At 35.7% G+C, this 16951-nt stretch overlaps 1 protein-coding gene across 4 annotated transcripts in view; it reads right to left on the minus strand.

Annotated features, from left to right (window-relative positions):
- Positions 1-435: 435 nt before the first annotated feature.
- Positions 436-16951, minus strand: part of LOC111872162 (lysosomal-trafficking regulator) — an 87212-nt gene continuing 70696 nt past the window's right edge. For all 4 annotated transcript variants that reach the window (XM_023865754.2, XM_033754554.1, XM_033754556.1 and 1 more), the window contains 11 exons: positions 16397-16463; positions 14311-14461; positions 13420-13560; positions 12545-12762; positions 12260-12421; positions 11058-11250; positions 9838-9974; positions 8864-9102; positions 7681-7962; positions 6659-6730; positions 436-4975 (listed from right to left, as the gene is read on the minus strand). In XM_023865754.2, the coding sequence (XP_023721522.1) occupies positions 4837-4975; positions 6659-6730; positions 7681-7962; positions 8864-9102; positions 9838-9974; positions 11058-11250; positions 12260-12421; positions 12545-12762; positions 13420-13560; positions 14311-14461; positions 16397-16463 (1801 nt within the window). In that variant the 3' untranslated portion in view covers positions 436-4836. The remainder of the gene's footprint in view (positions 4976-6658; positions 6731-7680; positions 7963-8863; positions 9103-9837; positions 9975-11057; positions 11251-12259; positions 12422-12544; positions 12763-13419; positions 13561-14310; positions 14462-16396; positions 16464-16951) is intronic.

A 16951-nucleotide genomic window follows, 5' to 3' on the forward strand; every position in this document is an offset into this window, starting at 1 on the left:
TGGTATATCATAAACATTTTTAAAGAATGCTGCCTCCATCTTCAGGGAGAAGGACTTTCCATCCCCAAGGTGGAGGCAGCACGGTTTTCTGAACATTACTAACGATCTATCAGACTGCATGGCGTCACATCCCAAAAGACTGCATTGAGTGTAAGATTTTCCAGAGAAGGTCAAAGAGTTCAACTGTCACTTCTCATCATGGCCTTATACCTCACTATTGGTGTATATGGAATTAACAAGCTCTCAGCACTAAAATTATATACTAGCAACCCCTCAAATATCACATATTTCTATGATACATAGAATAAATGTATTTCTTCATAGTCACAGCCTATTTGAAAGTACTGTTTCATCATTTCCCTGGAAGGATGGAGGAAATCATGGACTGTATCATCAAGGATAGCTGGTGATCTAGCCAAGATTAAAACTGGGTACCTCCAAAATATGTCATGTTTTACTGCTGAGATAAGTTGATTGGTGATACAATACAATGTATAAGAATAATTTTGGGATGCAAATTACCAACATGTTTCAACAGACACTCTATGCACTTGTGGGATAAATCACATGAAACTCCAATTATAAGATAAGTGTAAGATGACCTAATGAATTGCTGTGTGAAAATCTTGAATTATTAGACACATTCCACAAGTTTTCAAATATGAAATGAGAAACTCCTATAAAATTAACAGTGCAGTTCACTACTAATCTGGCAATTTAATACATTAGAGCTCAGTGGTCGTTATATGTAGCATCTGCTGTAACATTAAAGAACTTCTGCATTTTGCCCACACAATGTATTTATGTCTTCTATATTTATCAAAATAAATGGAAATTATTTCCCTGAACAATATCAACAAATTGGCCTTTCTAATGTAGATGCAATGTACTTACAGTGAAGTAGGGACTGAATTTTAATGTATTACTCAGATTAAATTGTGCTTCAAAAGGTTATATAGCTGATCCAAAGGATTACAGAATCATCAGATTGATGATACTCATAGAAATTTGCATAATCTCCAATTTGAAAAACACATATCATGCATGACAATATCCATCTTAAAGAACTGGAGGAAGTGCACAGGATATAGCTGAGACTCCTATCCAAAATTACTAGAACAAATCTATTTCTCTTATTAAGCTGCAACTACTATGACAACATTGCAGTAGAATATAAATGAAACCATGTTATATTTGCAACATGTAATGTGTAAGTACTTATTAGTAATTTACAAAACAAGTTACAACACATTACAATACAATACAACACAACAGAATACTGCTCATTAAGTGTAAATTCTTTATATAAGCATTTCTACGAATAGACAAAAAATGTTTAAGATGCATCATCACAGAACAATAACAATAATAATATCCATACAAAAGAGAAGCTAATATAAAATAATTTGAGGATAATACACTTATTATGGAGATGAAAATAATGTAGGGCAGATTTCATTGCATTTTCTTCAGCACATTAAATGACATGTTATCAGAATTTAAAAGTCATGAAAACGCATTATGGCACTAATGTTCAGAATTTCTGCAACAGAATAATTTTAACACTGTACACAAATATGATACTTATTAATACCCACAACTGAATTTAAAACTGTCACTGAGTAAAAAATGATACAATATTCAGATTATGCAATTTAATCTTGAAAATATCTCTGTTTCCATGATATGATATCTTCATAGACTTTCATGTATATCTATGACATTAATCTCATACTTGAATTAACATGTACCTGTCTCTTTCATTACCAAGACTTCACACATAAACATGAAATTATGCAACAGTGAACAGAAATATTTCAATAAAACATAATGAGCATAAGCTCTACTCTATATAAAACATGTACAAAGGGGCTAAAACTATTTTATTCATATGAGTGATTTGCATACAATCCTGTTCTAGGTTTTTACATCCGGAATCTACCATATATCTAACTACTGTACATGGCACATGCATACAAGTATCAAGAACTCATATTTTGCTGATCATATCCAGCTGCTATTGCGGCAGAAAATGTACAGAAGAACTGAAATTTATATTCTCATGTAACAGAATTAACAACCAACGATGTAATATGTTTAGTGCATTTACAGTGGTCACAGATCCTCATGTGTTACTCACTCAAATCCACAGCATTGTGTGCATTTAGATTCTACATTATTGGCAGAAATATGACTAGAATTCAGGCACAACATGAGCTTATAACTTTCTGAGTTTCATTTCAACCCTTAACAAGTTATGATTACTTTGTAAATAACTAATTTAAAGGTCAGTTAAATCAACACAGTGACCATAAAGCACAGTAAAAAACGCTTATTTTCCTAATGATCTTTTCCAGAGCGAGCTTGATAATCAGGATGCTATATGTTCTCTTGGAGTAGGAAATAAATCTACTGTGGGAAGAAAGTGGAAACAATACAAAACGCAGGAGGAGGGTGAGGATGAATTGAACCTGAAATTTCCGTACCTATTTTGTCCCATACTTTTTACAAATACTAACAACACCTTATCCTTGGGAAAACTGCTAGGAAATAGAATTTAGCCTTAATAATGATGAGTCACTTTGCAGTATTGTCTGCAGATGTGTCTGCTCAATTATAAAGCAAGGAAGTGTTTCAGTTATATGGCAACATCATCACATCTATCATGCAACCCAGATATAAAACAAATTTCAGGGTAAAACAATTAACATCTTTATCTCTTTCCACATGTCACATGATTGTGAAATGCACAGAAAAGCAAATCAACTGATGTTGGCCATCCACAGTTTATACTATTGCTACATTCTCCAATTTTCTATTAAGTATGCAATGGCAAAATGGCAAAACACAGTGTCTATATCTCACCAATTTTAATGGAAATGTGGACACAAACAGTAATTAAACAGGAAATTCTGATTTTGGAAGCTGCAACATCTCGTTTCATTTTTCTAGTGATACTATGTGTAAGATGAATCATAAAACTGTTGGAAGTTCAATGTTTGGCCAAGAACACTGTACAATCTCCAGTGAAGCCATATATTCTTGACAGTCACATTTCTTTATGTAACTTCTGCATGAAACTGAATGCACTTTTTTAATTATTTGTCCTATGAAGCTGCATGATTTTAGTATGTGATGCAATTCGTGAATTACTACCTAACATTACAGTGCAGAGAAGTTTAAAATTCATGTAGTGTTGCAAGGAGCTTACATTCAACATGTTCATTATCTCAAGAACTTAAAATATTTTCATTTTGAAGGTTGAAATGCCCCTTCCCATTCTCTGGTGGTTCTTTATAATTCTGTTTCTTTTTTATTGGTTTTAAGTTCTTGGTAGAAAAAGAAATGAAACTTGCATCATCTGATTAACCTCATACAGATACTCCTTGTTACATACAAGTTAGAGAAATGTGATTTAATTTTAATGTGTTCAACTAATTTGGGTACAATTAAGTTAATAGCACTCACTTTAAAGGGAACTGCTTGTTGTTTGACCCCAGACAGATCTGGAGGAGGGGATGAAGAATACTGCATGGGTGTCAGAGGAGCAACACCTTGAAAGTACATACTTACATTTATAAATTGAAAACCTACCATGATCACATTCAGTGTTAATTAATTTGATGTCAATGTTCTAAAACATATAAAGATCCTTGATAGCTGGACATCTGAAACAAGAGCTTATTCAGAGAATGTGGGGAAAACAGGACTTGAATAAAATTTAATGCATTGAGACTAGTTACTTCTGTCTGTTTTGTAATATTTATAAAAATAGCTGGTGGCTACCAAAAACACCAACAGATCTAAAGTACACGATAAAGTTCACGATAAATGAGAGATACAAAATAAACAAACTCCTGATGATGATGATAATGATGATGACTGTAGGACAATTAATAGTGAAAATTACACCCTATTTATTTTTTTATAAATATATAGAATTGCTTCAAAGGGTAAAAAATTAAACATATTACATATTTTAAATTTAAGGAAACTGAATGGTATCAATTTCAAATTCTAAATAAATCTTTGTGCCTTATGGTACTCTGTTAATTTATAACCATGACTTTTTCTCTAGTTATATAATTACATGGATAAAAATTCTATTCAACAAACTAAATCTCATCTCTTAACATCCAATATAAACAGTGTATACTATTATCTCCTTCAAAAGGAATTTAACATCTTTCTGTAGAGTTCACCTGCTTCTTCAGCTACAAGAATTCAAATAAAGCATTACCACTCCCTTATTAACAATGCCATATGTATGAGAAGACCTAACATGTTTTATAAATTCACTTGAAGCATATCATTTTTTTATAATATTAGAAGAGAAACCAACAAGTAAAGCGTTCATTTTGCGCCATCTGCAGGCAGGTCATGTGACTTTGCTGCATGCTGGCTGACACCTGGCAAATAAAAGTGACACAATTGCTATTCTCAAGTTTTCTGGCATCAACGAACCCTGGACCAGTGTTTTAATTACAACATGAAGGAATTTAAGTATGGTACAATAATAAAATCACCTCAAAGACACAAAAACTGAGTATATCGGAGTGATAGATTCTAACTTCCCACTTCTTGTAAATGTCAAATTCTTGGCTCGAAGAAAAAACCTTCAGAAATTAAAATCTCTATGGCATGATCACATGTGCTGAGATCTTATAAAATGCAGTCTAATAGGCTCTATGATATGGATTCTTGCAATAAAATTTATGACTAATACCAGAAGTTAAAGCAAGTGAACATAACAAATTAACAACATAAAACTGATATCCCTGAATTCCAGATCCACATGACAAACATCACCTACAATAATCCTGCTCTTGATGTCACTCACAGTGACGTGAGATTGAGAAACTTTGGTGTCTTGCTAATGCCCTTTGAACCTGAACCTCCTCCTCCTTCCCAGATGACAACACTGCCATCTGCTGCTGAGGCATACAGATGTTGGGCATCATGAGAATAGGTGAGACTATACACAAAGAAACATGATTTATTTAAACCTCACGATTCCGTTGCCGACATAAAGAGAGGCATGTGGACAACGACATTCATCTGAGGAAAGATCAGCAGGAAAACTTAAATCAAGAAGGAACACTATTACAGATGCTCATGTAAATTTAAATCTGCATACAATTTGTGTGTGAAACTTGGTCTCTGACATTAAGGGAGGAAAAGCGGCCTCCGTAGTCTAGGGGTAACGTTCCCGCCTCATGACTCAAGGTACGCGGGTTCAAACCCTGCGGAGGTTGTGGAATTTTTAAGAGTGGAAAAATTCAGGGAACAAGTCCTCCGGGAGGGACTTTAAGCCGTGGGTCCCGTGTCGTAGCTTTACGGCACGTAAAAGAACCTCATTTCTCAAGGAGACCTCTGAGCCAAATTTGTAGGGACATTTCCCGCCCAACAATAGTCTCTAACGCCTCTGGTAGATGGGGGAAGCATCTAGATACCGCTGAGCCAGTAGAGGCCGAACTCGCTGGCTGAGTCGGGACTGATGGCATGCACCAGTACCGGTAGGGTATAGAGACTGGTAGTATATCACAGCAGGACGTACAATAGATCAAACTCATCGCGGTGCATGGGGAAACCCACCCCCTCCAATAATAATAATAATAATAATAATTAAGGGAGGAAAATAGACTGAGGGTGTTTGAGAACAGGGTGGTGAGGAGAATATTTGGACTGAAGAGAGATGAAATTACAGGAGGTTGGAGAACACTGCATAATGAGGAGCTTCATAACTTGTACTCTTCTCCAAGTATAATTAGAATGGTAAAGTCAAGGAGGATGAGGTGGGCAGGGCATGTAGCATGAATGGGGGAGACGAGGAATGCATATAGGATATTGGTGGGAAAGCCAGAAGGAAAGAGACCACTGCGAAGACCAAGGCATAGGTGGGAGGAGAATATTAAAATGTATCTTAGAGAGATAGGATGGGATGGTATTGATTGGATTGATCTGGCTGAGGAGAGGGACCAGTGGAGGGCTCTTTTGAACACAGTAATGAACCTTTTGGTTCCATAAAACGCTGGGAAATTCTTGAGTAGCTGCAGAACTGGTGGCTCTTCAAGAAGGGCTCAGCTCCATGAGTAAGTAAGTAAGAAAGTAAGTAATACAACTTGTGTTCCTATCAAGACTGCAAGAGGGATTAGATGCAAGTAGACACCATCTACTCAGTATCAGGGCACTTCATTTTGAGGGAGTTATTTCCAGTGTCTTAAGTCATTATAATTATCACTCCCAATGATAATGTAGGAATAAATTCACAATCTTACATTGTATTAATTCTTTTTAATATTTATTAACCACCCTCCTGGGCTTTTCCACTAATATACAGTATCTACTTAATTCTGAACTGGAACACTGGCCTAGTTCTGAACTGTAGAAAATACTTAACGGTGTACTGAAGCACTACTTAGTTCTAAGAAGTCATTCCCACCCCCAGGTTCATATGGATTAAATATTCTGCTTGATGGTTTTCTAAAAAGCTTAATTTTCCAAGATTAAAATGCAGTGTAATGCTGCAATTGTTTAAAAGTAAATAACTAAGGGATGGCACAAGTATAAAATTAGTACACATTTCAGCAAACTCAAATTAATATTATTTATGGTTATTTTAAAATGTACTGAATTTATGGACAAAAAAAATTAATACCTTATGATTGGACGTGTAATGAAACTTGTAGTAATTTCTCGAACAGGAGATAGGTCCCAGGTACTCCACAATCTGAAAAATCACACTGTCTATCATACTCAGTCACGATTAGCGTTAAAGCATGTTAAGAAATTAAGCCATCCAATACAAATCTGTATTCATAAACAGAAACAGACATTGCTGCAACTGGGAAAAAGTCAAAAGAAGCAAATATTTTGCAAAACTTTGTTCATATTTCTTGACTTTGGGCTGAGGACACAAGAATTAAACACTTAAACATGGAAAGGTTCTACTGATGTTTTGAGTTTAAAGGCAAATTCCTGGTATTCTTCATATTGGCTGTGATTTTCGCACAGAAACCTTAAACTGGGCTCACCATGTCCTATTCTGTTAACTGAACAAATTGAAATAATTTCCTGTTTTCAAAGTACAAAATCCTGAATCTTGAATTTTGTCTTGAACGAAATATACCTAATACAAGTATTGAGCATTACACAAACCCAAATTAGCAAAATAAATGGAAAACCTAATTTATAAATGGAGTTACAGATTCAAACCAAAATGTTGGTTCTCATTGACTTGAAGTAAACTCAAATTGCAAAGTATGTGTAGATTTCAAGACAACAAACATTTTACAATGCTTTGAATATCTGACAGCCAACCCACACCCAGAAATGCCAAGGCTGTTCAAGGGTAAATGCAGTTGTACAGAAAACCCACAGCATTTCCTTCAAATGACCTTCAAACACCATCAGATATATCATGCAGAAGCCTGTTCTTTTCACTTAACATCAGTCACTTCTTGCCATCTATTGAGAGAAGATCTATACTGATTACCAGTGTGCAAATATCTTCAGCTGTGGTGGTATTAACACAAGAATCTTTAGCTGATATGTTCATAGATGGCATTGAAAGGGTTAATGATCTCGTTTTTCTTCATGTGCCCTTGGGATTATTTTCTCTGTTATATATTCTCTTTAAGAATACAAAACAAAACAAATTTTTCCAGAAATGTTTCTTACCTAATGGCTCCACTGGCTAGACCGGCAGCTATGACATTCACGGATACACCCTCTGGTGCTCCAGAGAAACAGAGAGCTGTTATGGAGTCCCTCATGGCGACAGTACCAATCGGCACAGCATTGATGGAATGCAACCGTAACATACTGCCCCCCAGCGCTGCCTCCAAAGTGCCAGCACTAGCACTGCTAACCATCGCAATGTCTCCCAGAGTCTCACTCACTGACACAAGATTCACTGGCATCGTCATGTTATTGCCAGAAATGCAGCGTATGTATGATAAACTGCAATGCACATCACATTATTATTACTACTACCAGTGATGTTCAGCTTAACACCTGGGAGGAAGGAAGAGGAAAAAGAAAAGTTCCGGTATGAAAACTCAAAAGAAAACAGACCACTAGGAAGAATTGGGAACAGATGGGAGGATATTATGAAAATGGATATTAAAGAAACAGGATGGAAAGATGTGGACTGGATTTATCTGGCTGAGGACAGGGACCTGTGGTGAGCTATTGTGAACACGGTAATGAACGTTCGAGTTCCAGAGAATGTGGGAAATTTCTTTACTAGTTCAGGAACTACTGCATTCTTAGGAAGAACTCTGCTCCTTGGGGTAGCAGCAGTAATAGTAGTAGTAGTAGTAGTAGTAGTAGTAGTAGCAGCAGCAGTGGCAGACAAGCATTGGTATTGGTCATAATTTAACCTTCAGGTTCTGTCACAATATTGTTAGCAATAGAAGCAGCAGCAGTAGCAATATACTTTGTACATGATACATAAAAGTGATACATTAAACTTCACTCAGTTTTCCTAGCATAGCCAATAATACAGCCAGCTCGACTTTGATAAATCTTAACCCGGTTACCAGCTATGGCTTCATCAAAGCCATCAGCTTTGTCAGATAACTGTCTGCAGAAACTTCTGTTATACTCATCACAGGAAGCACTATTTTGCTCACTTTGGCTTTTCACTTTCATTTACCTCAAACTTTGTCTTTTTTTCACACAAATAAAAATTATATGGCACAAAATAATTATCTCTTAAAGTTCACCATTCTGTAATATTTTTAATATGATTAATACAGTGAAGTGTTAATTACAGCAAGTTTCAGAAAATAAACTTCACTATTCTATATAATAACTTCTTTTTTCCCATATATTTATGAAGATGTGTTTAAGTACTCACTTGTTGAGATCCCAGATAATGGCAGATCCATCCTGACTTCCAGAAACCACAATGCTGAAACTACAGCAGATGTAGATATTTTGAATAGGGCCTTCATGCCCAAGGAGTGTCACTGGTTCACTGTCAAAGTGCAGATGACCCCTGGAGGGGGTAAATTTATATCCATATACAACTATCTTTCCTGACCAGTGTCCCATCCACAGTTGACTGCAATCAGGCACACTTGCACATGTACAGATCTGGAGGCATCAAAGCAAGACAGTCTTGTATTATTATGCTGGACTTGCAATTGAAAAGTTCCTGGAAATATGTACTCCTTTCAGTAATATCCCAAGTACTGCTACCAAGTGCTGTGGTCAAGTGGGAAGCACTCCTGCTTTGTAGTCAGGAGGTCTCAGTTTCACAATATTAATCCAGACACTGACCACCCTAACTGAGAAGAGTTTCTCTTCTGTCCCTCCAGGAAAATGCATAATACAATTACCTCAAATTTGGCCATGACCACATCCTTTCAGATCCTTTCCAATTTGTTATTATTCAGTGCTACATAGTTGCAATACTGACAATGTCATTATAACTTAAAACAAATTAATTAATCACTAAGCATAATATCATCATTCACTATACTGTCTGAGTTACTGACAGTGTTGCTAAATAAACCATAAGTGAATAAACAAACAAATCAGTACTACCAAAGTTAACATTCTAAGAAGCAGATCTCAAAAATAATTTAATATTATTATTATACTTACTGTACCATATTATGAAACTCTCAGTCAAAACTATAAAGAAATACAAGACATTCTGGGAAAAATTAATGGCCCATTTTCCTCTGATACCACATAAACCGCACAGAAAACAAAAAAAAAAATTTGCATGAAAGAGACAAACATACAGCCATACAGAGAGCAAGGTAATCCCATAAGCCACATAATACTCAGTCTTAAAATATCAAACTACAATAGGTAATATACCGGATCAAGACCAGGTGATTTGACCACTGGCCATGGGGGTTGCTCCTTTTTCAGTTTAACTCTGACAACACCATCTGCATGGCCCCATGTGACTAGTGCTGCCCCCAGAACTGAGGTAGCATTTACCATACTGAGTCCTGGAACACAAAGTCTAAATTCAAACACTGCTTCAAAACACCATATGCACAGTGTGATATGACAAGTGCTCCTTATGTGATCAGAGTCTGCATGTTTCTGAAGATGATGTATTACAATAAACATGAATATTATTTTGGACACCACCCACTGTCTTGAGATTTTCAAACACAACATTTGCTACTCAGATGGGCCTGTCAGAAACAGCCAGTCTCGATCAGCAACCAGCGCGGGGATTGGCTAATCTGGGAATCAATGATGATCGAGCTCCACCCTAACAACATGAATAGGGAGGACAGGTTCTCCTCAGGCAGGTCAATGAAGTCTCTCATTCATTCCTTTCAGGAAAGGAAAAACAGTTCTTCCCAGAGACAAGACAATTATTTCAATACCACTCCTTCATCCTGGAACTTTAAAAGTTCATTTCCATCCACAGGGGTAATGGAAAAGGTCATCTTTTAATTTCCCACATTTTCAGCTCCTGCCTGTCAAAAATATTTTGCTCTGTTCCTGAAAAGTTCTTTTCCTGTTCACTGTTCCTATTGGGCCAGATCAGGCTCTAATTCCTATTCACTTCCTGTTGATTTGACTAGATCTCCTGCCATATGCTTATATCACCCAACTGGTTCTTCATCCTACACATTTCATCCCTGAAGACTGAAGCAACATGTTCCACTGAAACCTAGAACATTACACAGCTTCATAGTCCCCTGTTAGCATCTGAACAGTTGGAAGAATCTTGTTCACATTCATTCCTCAAGAGTTCATCCAGCAAAGGTTAGTGTCTGGTAACATGAACATTACAGTTTCAAAAATGGGGCCCTTCAGTTGGGCCCCAAAAAAACAAAACTTTTTTAATCTGGCCATAATGTTTTTGATTAAATGTCAGTAATTTAAGTAGACCATAGCCTCAAAATAAGATTGCATCTGTGGCATCTTCAGAAAAATAACAGTACACACACTAAGGGCCCAAATGATTATGCAATACATTTATGCGCTTGCTTGTACACATACAGTCACAGAACAACACTCAGTTCTTTGCCAATGTAACATAATCAGGTTAACTCTATATGTCTTTGCATTACCTTTCTCTTTGCTGTACTTAAGTAGAAGAGAAGTCTGTGGAGCTAATCCAAACACATCATTAGTCAGCAATGGAACCAGGCTGGCAACTGGAGTCCGATGCTGATGCTTCCATACTACTACAGGGTCTGGGTCAGCAGGAGAGCCAACATAACTTCCCCACAGCAAACCTTTCACACCTGGAACTACTTCTCTCTGTCAAACCAAGGAAATGTTTTGTATTACAGCAAGTCATTTCAGTATAAATAAACTGAACATTGAGGTTAAGTGTGTAACACTCATGCTTCACACATGGAAGAGTCTCAAAATTATGTCTTAACCTGCAGACCCATTATTTCTTGATTTCATTAGTCCCACCAGGCAAATGAAGAGACAGTACCTCAAATTAGACCACAATCACTTCCTTTCAAATCCTTGCAATTCATTATGTATTAATTATTCTATCATTTAATGCCATATACTCATAGTGTGAGCTGCTGGTATCATTATTAATTAAATGATAAATACATATATTAACTTCCCAACTTACATGATTATTTCATTCCAAAGGTTTTCATGTAAGTTGAAAATAATGCAAATCCAATGGTGCTTAAACAGGACATATTTTTTGACATATACATTTGCAGTTTTTATATAAACACAAAACAGAGCATAAATATATGTAAAATAAAATGTATCATGACATACAACATTATAGTACATAAAGCCTGTACATGCAATCTAATGACCATAGAAGTTGAAGTACCTAAACTGTAATAAAAGATAAGTACTTGTGCATCCATTTATCTGTGGATTTGTGTAACTCAAAGACTTACTGCACAACTAAATATGTAATAAAAGGTAAAGTTGTCCTTGTGCTTAACTAATTAAGCACTATTCCATGAAGGCATGTGGGGGAATGTAATACATTTGAAAAAATTAAAATCTCGATATCTTAAGAAAGAAAGAGGAACATTTTGCGCTTTACCAGTTTTCTCTATGACATGCCACTTCAGAGAGAAACAGGTTGGAGCAGATGGGCAAACAGACCTTGCAATTAAATACAAAATTGAATCTTAACACCAATTTGTAGGTAGAAGAAAAGACAGAAATACATTTAAACGCATCGTAGTACCAGCTATATGACTGGAATTTATACAAACACTTCTGGACTACATCACATCTGTGTCTCACAAGCAGGATCATTTCATTACTAAGAATTTACCACAGATGAAGACAGTGTCCTGGAGGCTAATGACTGAACCACCATTGGATGAGGCGAACGGAACAGCTGCCGTGGAGTTTGCCCATAGGTTCGTACCATGGTCTTCCATGCTTTCCTCTCCAAAGGATCATGTATTTTCTCTACATCAAAACCAGAGTATGTCTGGAATATAAAGACAATTACATATTTAAACTAACAATACACCATTATAAAGTATGTGTAAGGAAGGAAATGAAAACATGTCATTAACATTTCATGACAAGAACAAACAAAATGATAACGTACTGCTGGGTGGAACACATTTATGGCTTCAACAGCTGCCTTGCCAGTCTGTTTATATCCAAACACAAGGTCAATCCATAGAGGCAAATTTTCGCGTGCGTGTGCTGACTCAAGTGCCTGACGGTGAATTAGAACAAAGCGTCTGGCATCACCGTGGCTCCATGGAGGCAAGGCAACATCATTCACTGGCTCTCCATTTTGACGAACTCCAAAGTTGAACTCTGAAAAGAAACAGTACACACTGAGTTAAAAAATACACTCTACTCAAGTTCACAGATACACAATTGATCTGAACAAAACTACATTTGCAGACTCTCCTAACAGTTCAAGAAACTCTGACAGTAACTGAATGCAATGGCCAAGAGCCACATGAAAATGTATTTTGTGCCCATCATTTCAGGGACTCTGTCTCCATCATCCCTTGCAATGCTGACCACCAAAAAATATTTCACTGCACTCAGTCCTGAACTATATTAATCTCACTGCATATCAATAAATGTTAATATACGCACACTTAGGTACAAAAATGGTTGTCTGAACCTTCTGCCACACACTTTATGAATCTATACCACATTATAATCATGTGCAGAGTGTTACATCTTTACATTCCTTGATATCTCTTCTGATTGTCTGCATACATGAACAGCAAATGGTAAGAGTGTCCTTTTTACTTCTTTCAATTTCTGATGGAATATTTTTATTTCATATTCTTAATGAAATATACTGTTAAAGAAGTTAAACAGGCCATGAGATTAAGAGCTCAAATACAAAAATGGTACAATCAACTTCTCTTATAACTTAAGAAAGGGAAGAGTGGGGATGAAAGAAGAGAAAAAGAAAAAGAGATAAGGAAAGAGAAAAATCCTTCAGGATTATACCTTCTGAATTCCTCAAGAACTCTGGAAGAAAAAAGAACTCTGGGATGAGTTCCTTCACATCAGTGGTTGATTCTGAGCTCGACAGTCGCCATGTAGTGTGTAGAGAATGAAATGTTCGATCAGGAATATCAAAATTATGATCTGAAAACGAATACGGTATTGCTACAAATACTGTAATAATCTCATGTCTTTCTTTTTTGTATAACTGTACAATTTAAACTTTTTACCTTCTTACTCATCTTAAACACATTTTACAATGGTCAACAAAGGATAGCCATGGCTTGAACATGAGAAAGTACTACAGATTTGTTCTGAAAAGCTGTACATCAGGTGTTATCAAAATTTCTGAGTTCCACAATTTTATGAAGGAAAGGTACAAAGTTAAAGTTGTTTTTACATCTGAGTCCATTAATTTGCATCATTTACAAATATACTTAATTTTTACTTACTGGCAGATACACTAATAACAAACTGTATGTTACTCAGAACTACTAGGTTTTTGGACTTTGTCCATCATCTGGTATTCTACAAACTAGCAAACACATCGTTATGCAAACTGGATCTGTTTCCATCCTCAGGTGAGGGGAAGAAGTCACTTACTCTGTTGGTTACCTTAGGAAGACCTAACCTCAGACAATGGACAACAGAGAGAAAGAAACCCAGTAATTCTTAGTAATAGACACCATCATCAGAACCCTTCAGAATCTACTGTGTATGTGCTTATAAGTGTGCCATGTTGTCATCTTTAGAGACATCAAAATACTCAAAATTAGGCTACTGTCTGTGGTTATTTCATTAAGATATACTGTCTACATGCAGATACCATGATGGACTGGAAGTAACACAGCAAAATCAGTCAGTTATCCTTGTGGCAGTGCTGTTTTCAGTTACCTTGATATGTGAGGAACATTCGTGTGAAGGGGGGCAGACGAACCAAGAAGTGGAGAACAGTGCCCGAATTGGAATAATGGGATCCATAATGGAATGGTTCTTTGTTAAGAGATGCCATATGGATACCTTCCATCAGTTCCTGTTTCAAATACTGTAACACGGTAAAGAATTATTAACTATTACACCATGATCATAAATCACGACAAAATATATGTATCACAAAACAATATACAATGATATTCAGAGGAGAAAGAGTATGCCTCATCAATAATGTTTTCTCTAGAACCTACGCAAAATCGATACAAATAATTAAGTATGATACATTTTCAAGCAGAGTTTTAACCATCTCACTTTAATTATATGCTAAGCACAAACCACCTTATTTTGACTACTGCAAGTAAAGATCACACACATAACTCTATCACTGGGGGGTAAGAGGATCTACCCTATGGGTACCCCCCACCTCAGAATAAGATTCTATGCCTATGCCTATGCCTAGGGTGCAGACTGCTAAGGTCCATAATTCAATTCAATTCAATTCAGTTCAATTTATTTTGTTCATCAGATCTACATTTGGCGATGGCGCCACCAGATATAGAACACATCAAAGCCCTAGTTACAATAAAATTAATCCAGAGGACAATGTCATTAAGACATTACAACATATCCACAACCATTGTTGCAATAACTGATGATATAATGCTATAACTAAACACAGCATGCATATAACACTCGCACTGCAACTTAGCATAACAAAATGCATATCAACATTGTCAATAACAGAGCAAAATCATATCCAAAGAGTTATGGGCATCTTACAATAAAAGTTTAAAAATGACTAGTGTAGTTTTATTTATCTGTAATTAGCACAATCATCCCTTGTTTTCCATTCATAATACTCACCTAAAGAACAAAAAGAGCACACCTGCAATTAGATAATTAAATACAACATGCATGTAACACTTGCACTGCAACTTATTATCATAATAAGATACAGATTAACATTGTCTATAACAGAGTAAAATCATAACTAAAGAAGTATAGGTATCCTACAATAGAAGTTTTAAAAATGACTAGTGTTGTTTCACTTATCTGTATTTAACACAATAATTTCTTGTTTTCCATTCATAATACTCATTTAGAGAATAAAAAGAGCACACCTGCAAAAACTTTTTAAGGGAATATTTGAATTTATTTAAATCTTGCGAAAACATTTTTATACTATGTGGTAATTTGTTAAATATTCTAATTCCAGTGTAAGATACTCCCTTTTGAGCCTTGGTTGATTTATAAGTTGGATAATGTAGTTCGTATCTTTGTCTCATATAAATGTTATGAATATCTGAATTTGCTACATACTTGTCCATGTTTTTAACTATGAAGACCAATACTGAAAACATATACTGTGAATAAAAAGGAAGAATGTTTAATTTTTTAAATAAAGGCCAACAAGTGTCCCTATTTCCTGCTTTCATTATTACTCTAATTATTCTTTTCTGAATTTTAAATATTTGTGTACTATATGTTGAATTTCCCCAGAATATTATGCCATATGACATTATAGAATGAACGTAGGCATTATACATCATCAATAAGCTCTCTAGGGACAATATTGAGACTAGAATTCTTATAGCATAACAAGCCGAGCTCAATTTACTGGCTATTTGTTTGATATGTTCCTTCCATGTTAAAGTACTATCAATTGTCAGCCCATATATACCATATATGGAAATATTACACAGATAAATATATGTACACATATCTAATACATAAAAACTCATAACAGACCCTGAAACAACAGTTATGTTACTGCGAGGAAATATTATTTACAAACTTGAACACTTCATCCCTATTCAGTCATTACCATCTTAGCTAGTGCAAGAATAAATAAGACAAATTATTGAATAAAGTACTTCAATATTTAGCTGGTGTGTGTGTGTGTGTTCAGAGTAAAAGTACAATATTTTGTAGACAATGCACACTTAGGCTCTGAACTGATGTGGCTGGCCACCTGAGAAGATTTTATCAGAATTGAAAAATTACACAAATTCTTATATAAAAATTCCGACGGACGTCTCCAACTTACGTTGTAACAGTTAATGTAATGTTGTTCATTCTTCTTGTCTTGAACTGCCATCGGCTTTTTGAAGTTTCTGGAACGAATAACAGATGTGTTTCAATTTAAGAAACAGAACAAAGTTCAGGTACAAGGTAAAACCATGTATTACAAACATTAAAAAAATACAGTATGAAAAGAAACTTGCTTGTTTAGCAAAACTGGAGAGTTAGACACTTACAGAAATAAAACTGACACTTCACTAGTAAGTGATGCAATAAGAATGAGTTAACAGTTTACAGTATATTAGTCTGAAAGAGGTTTGGAACACAGTACTGAGGTGAATATTTGGAGCCAAGTGACTGGAAATAACAGGATGCTGGAGAAAACTGTATAATGAGGAGAGTCACACCTTCACAAAGTATTATTATGATGACCAAAATAAGGATGACATGGATGGGGCATGTAGCATGCATGGGAGCATAAGCAATGTATAGAGGTTTTGGGTTGGAAAACTTTAATAAAAGATATCATTTAGAGACTTAGAAGTAGACGAGAAAAAATACCACAACAGTCTTAAAAACA

This window comes from Cryptotermes secundus, unplaced genomic scaffold (assembly GCF_002891405.2).
Source record: "Cryptotermes secundus unplaced genomic scaffold, Csec_1.0 scaffold581, whole genome shotgun sequence".
Classification (NCBI taxonomy): Eukaryota; Metazoa; Arthropoda; class Insecta; order Blattodea; family Kalotermitidae; genus Cryptotermes; species Cryptotermes secundus.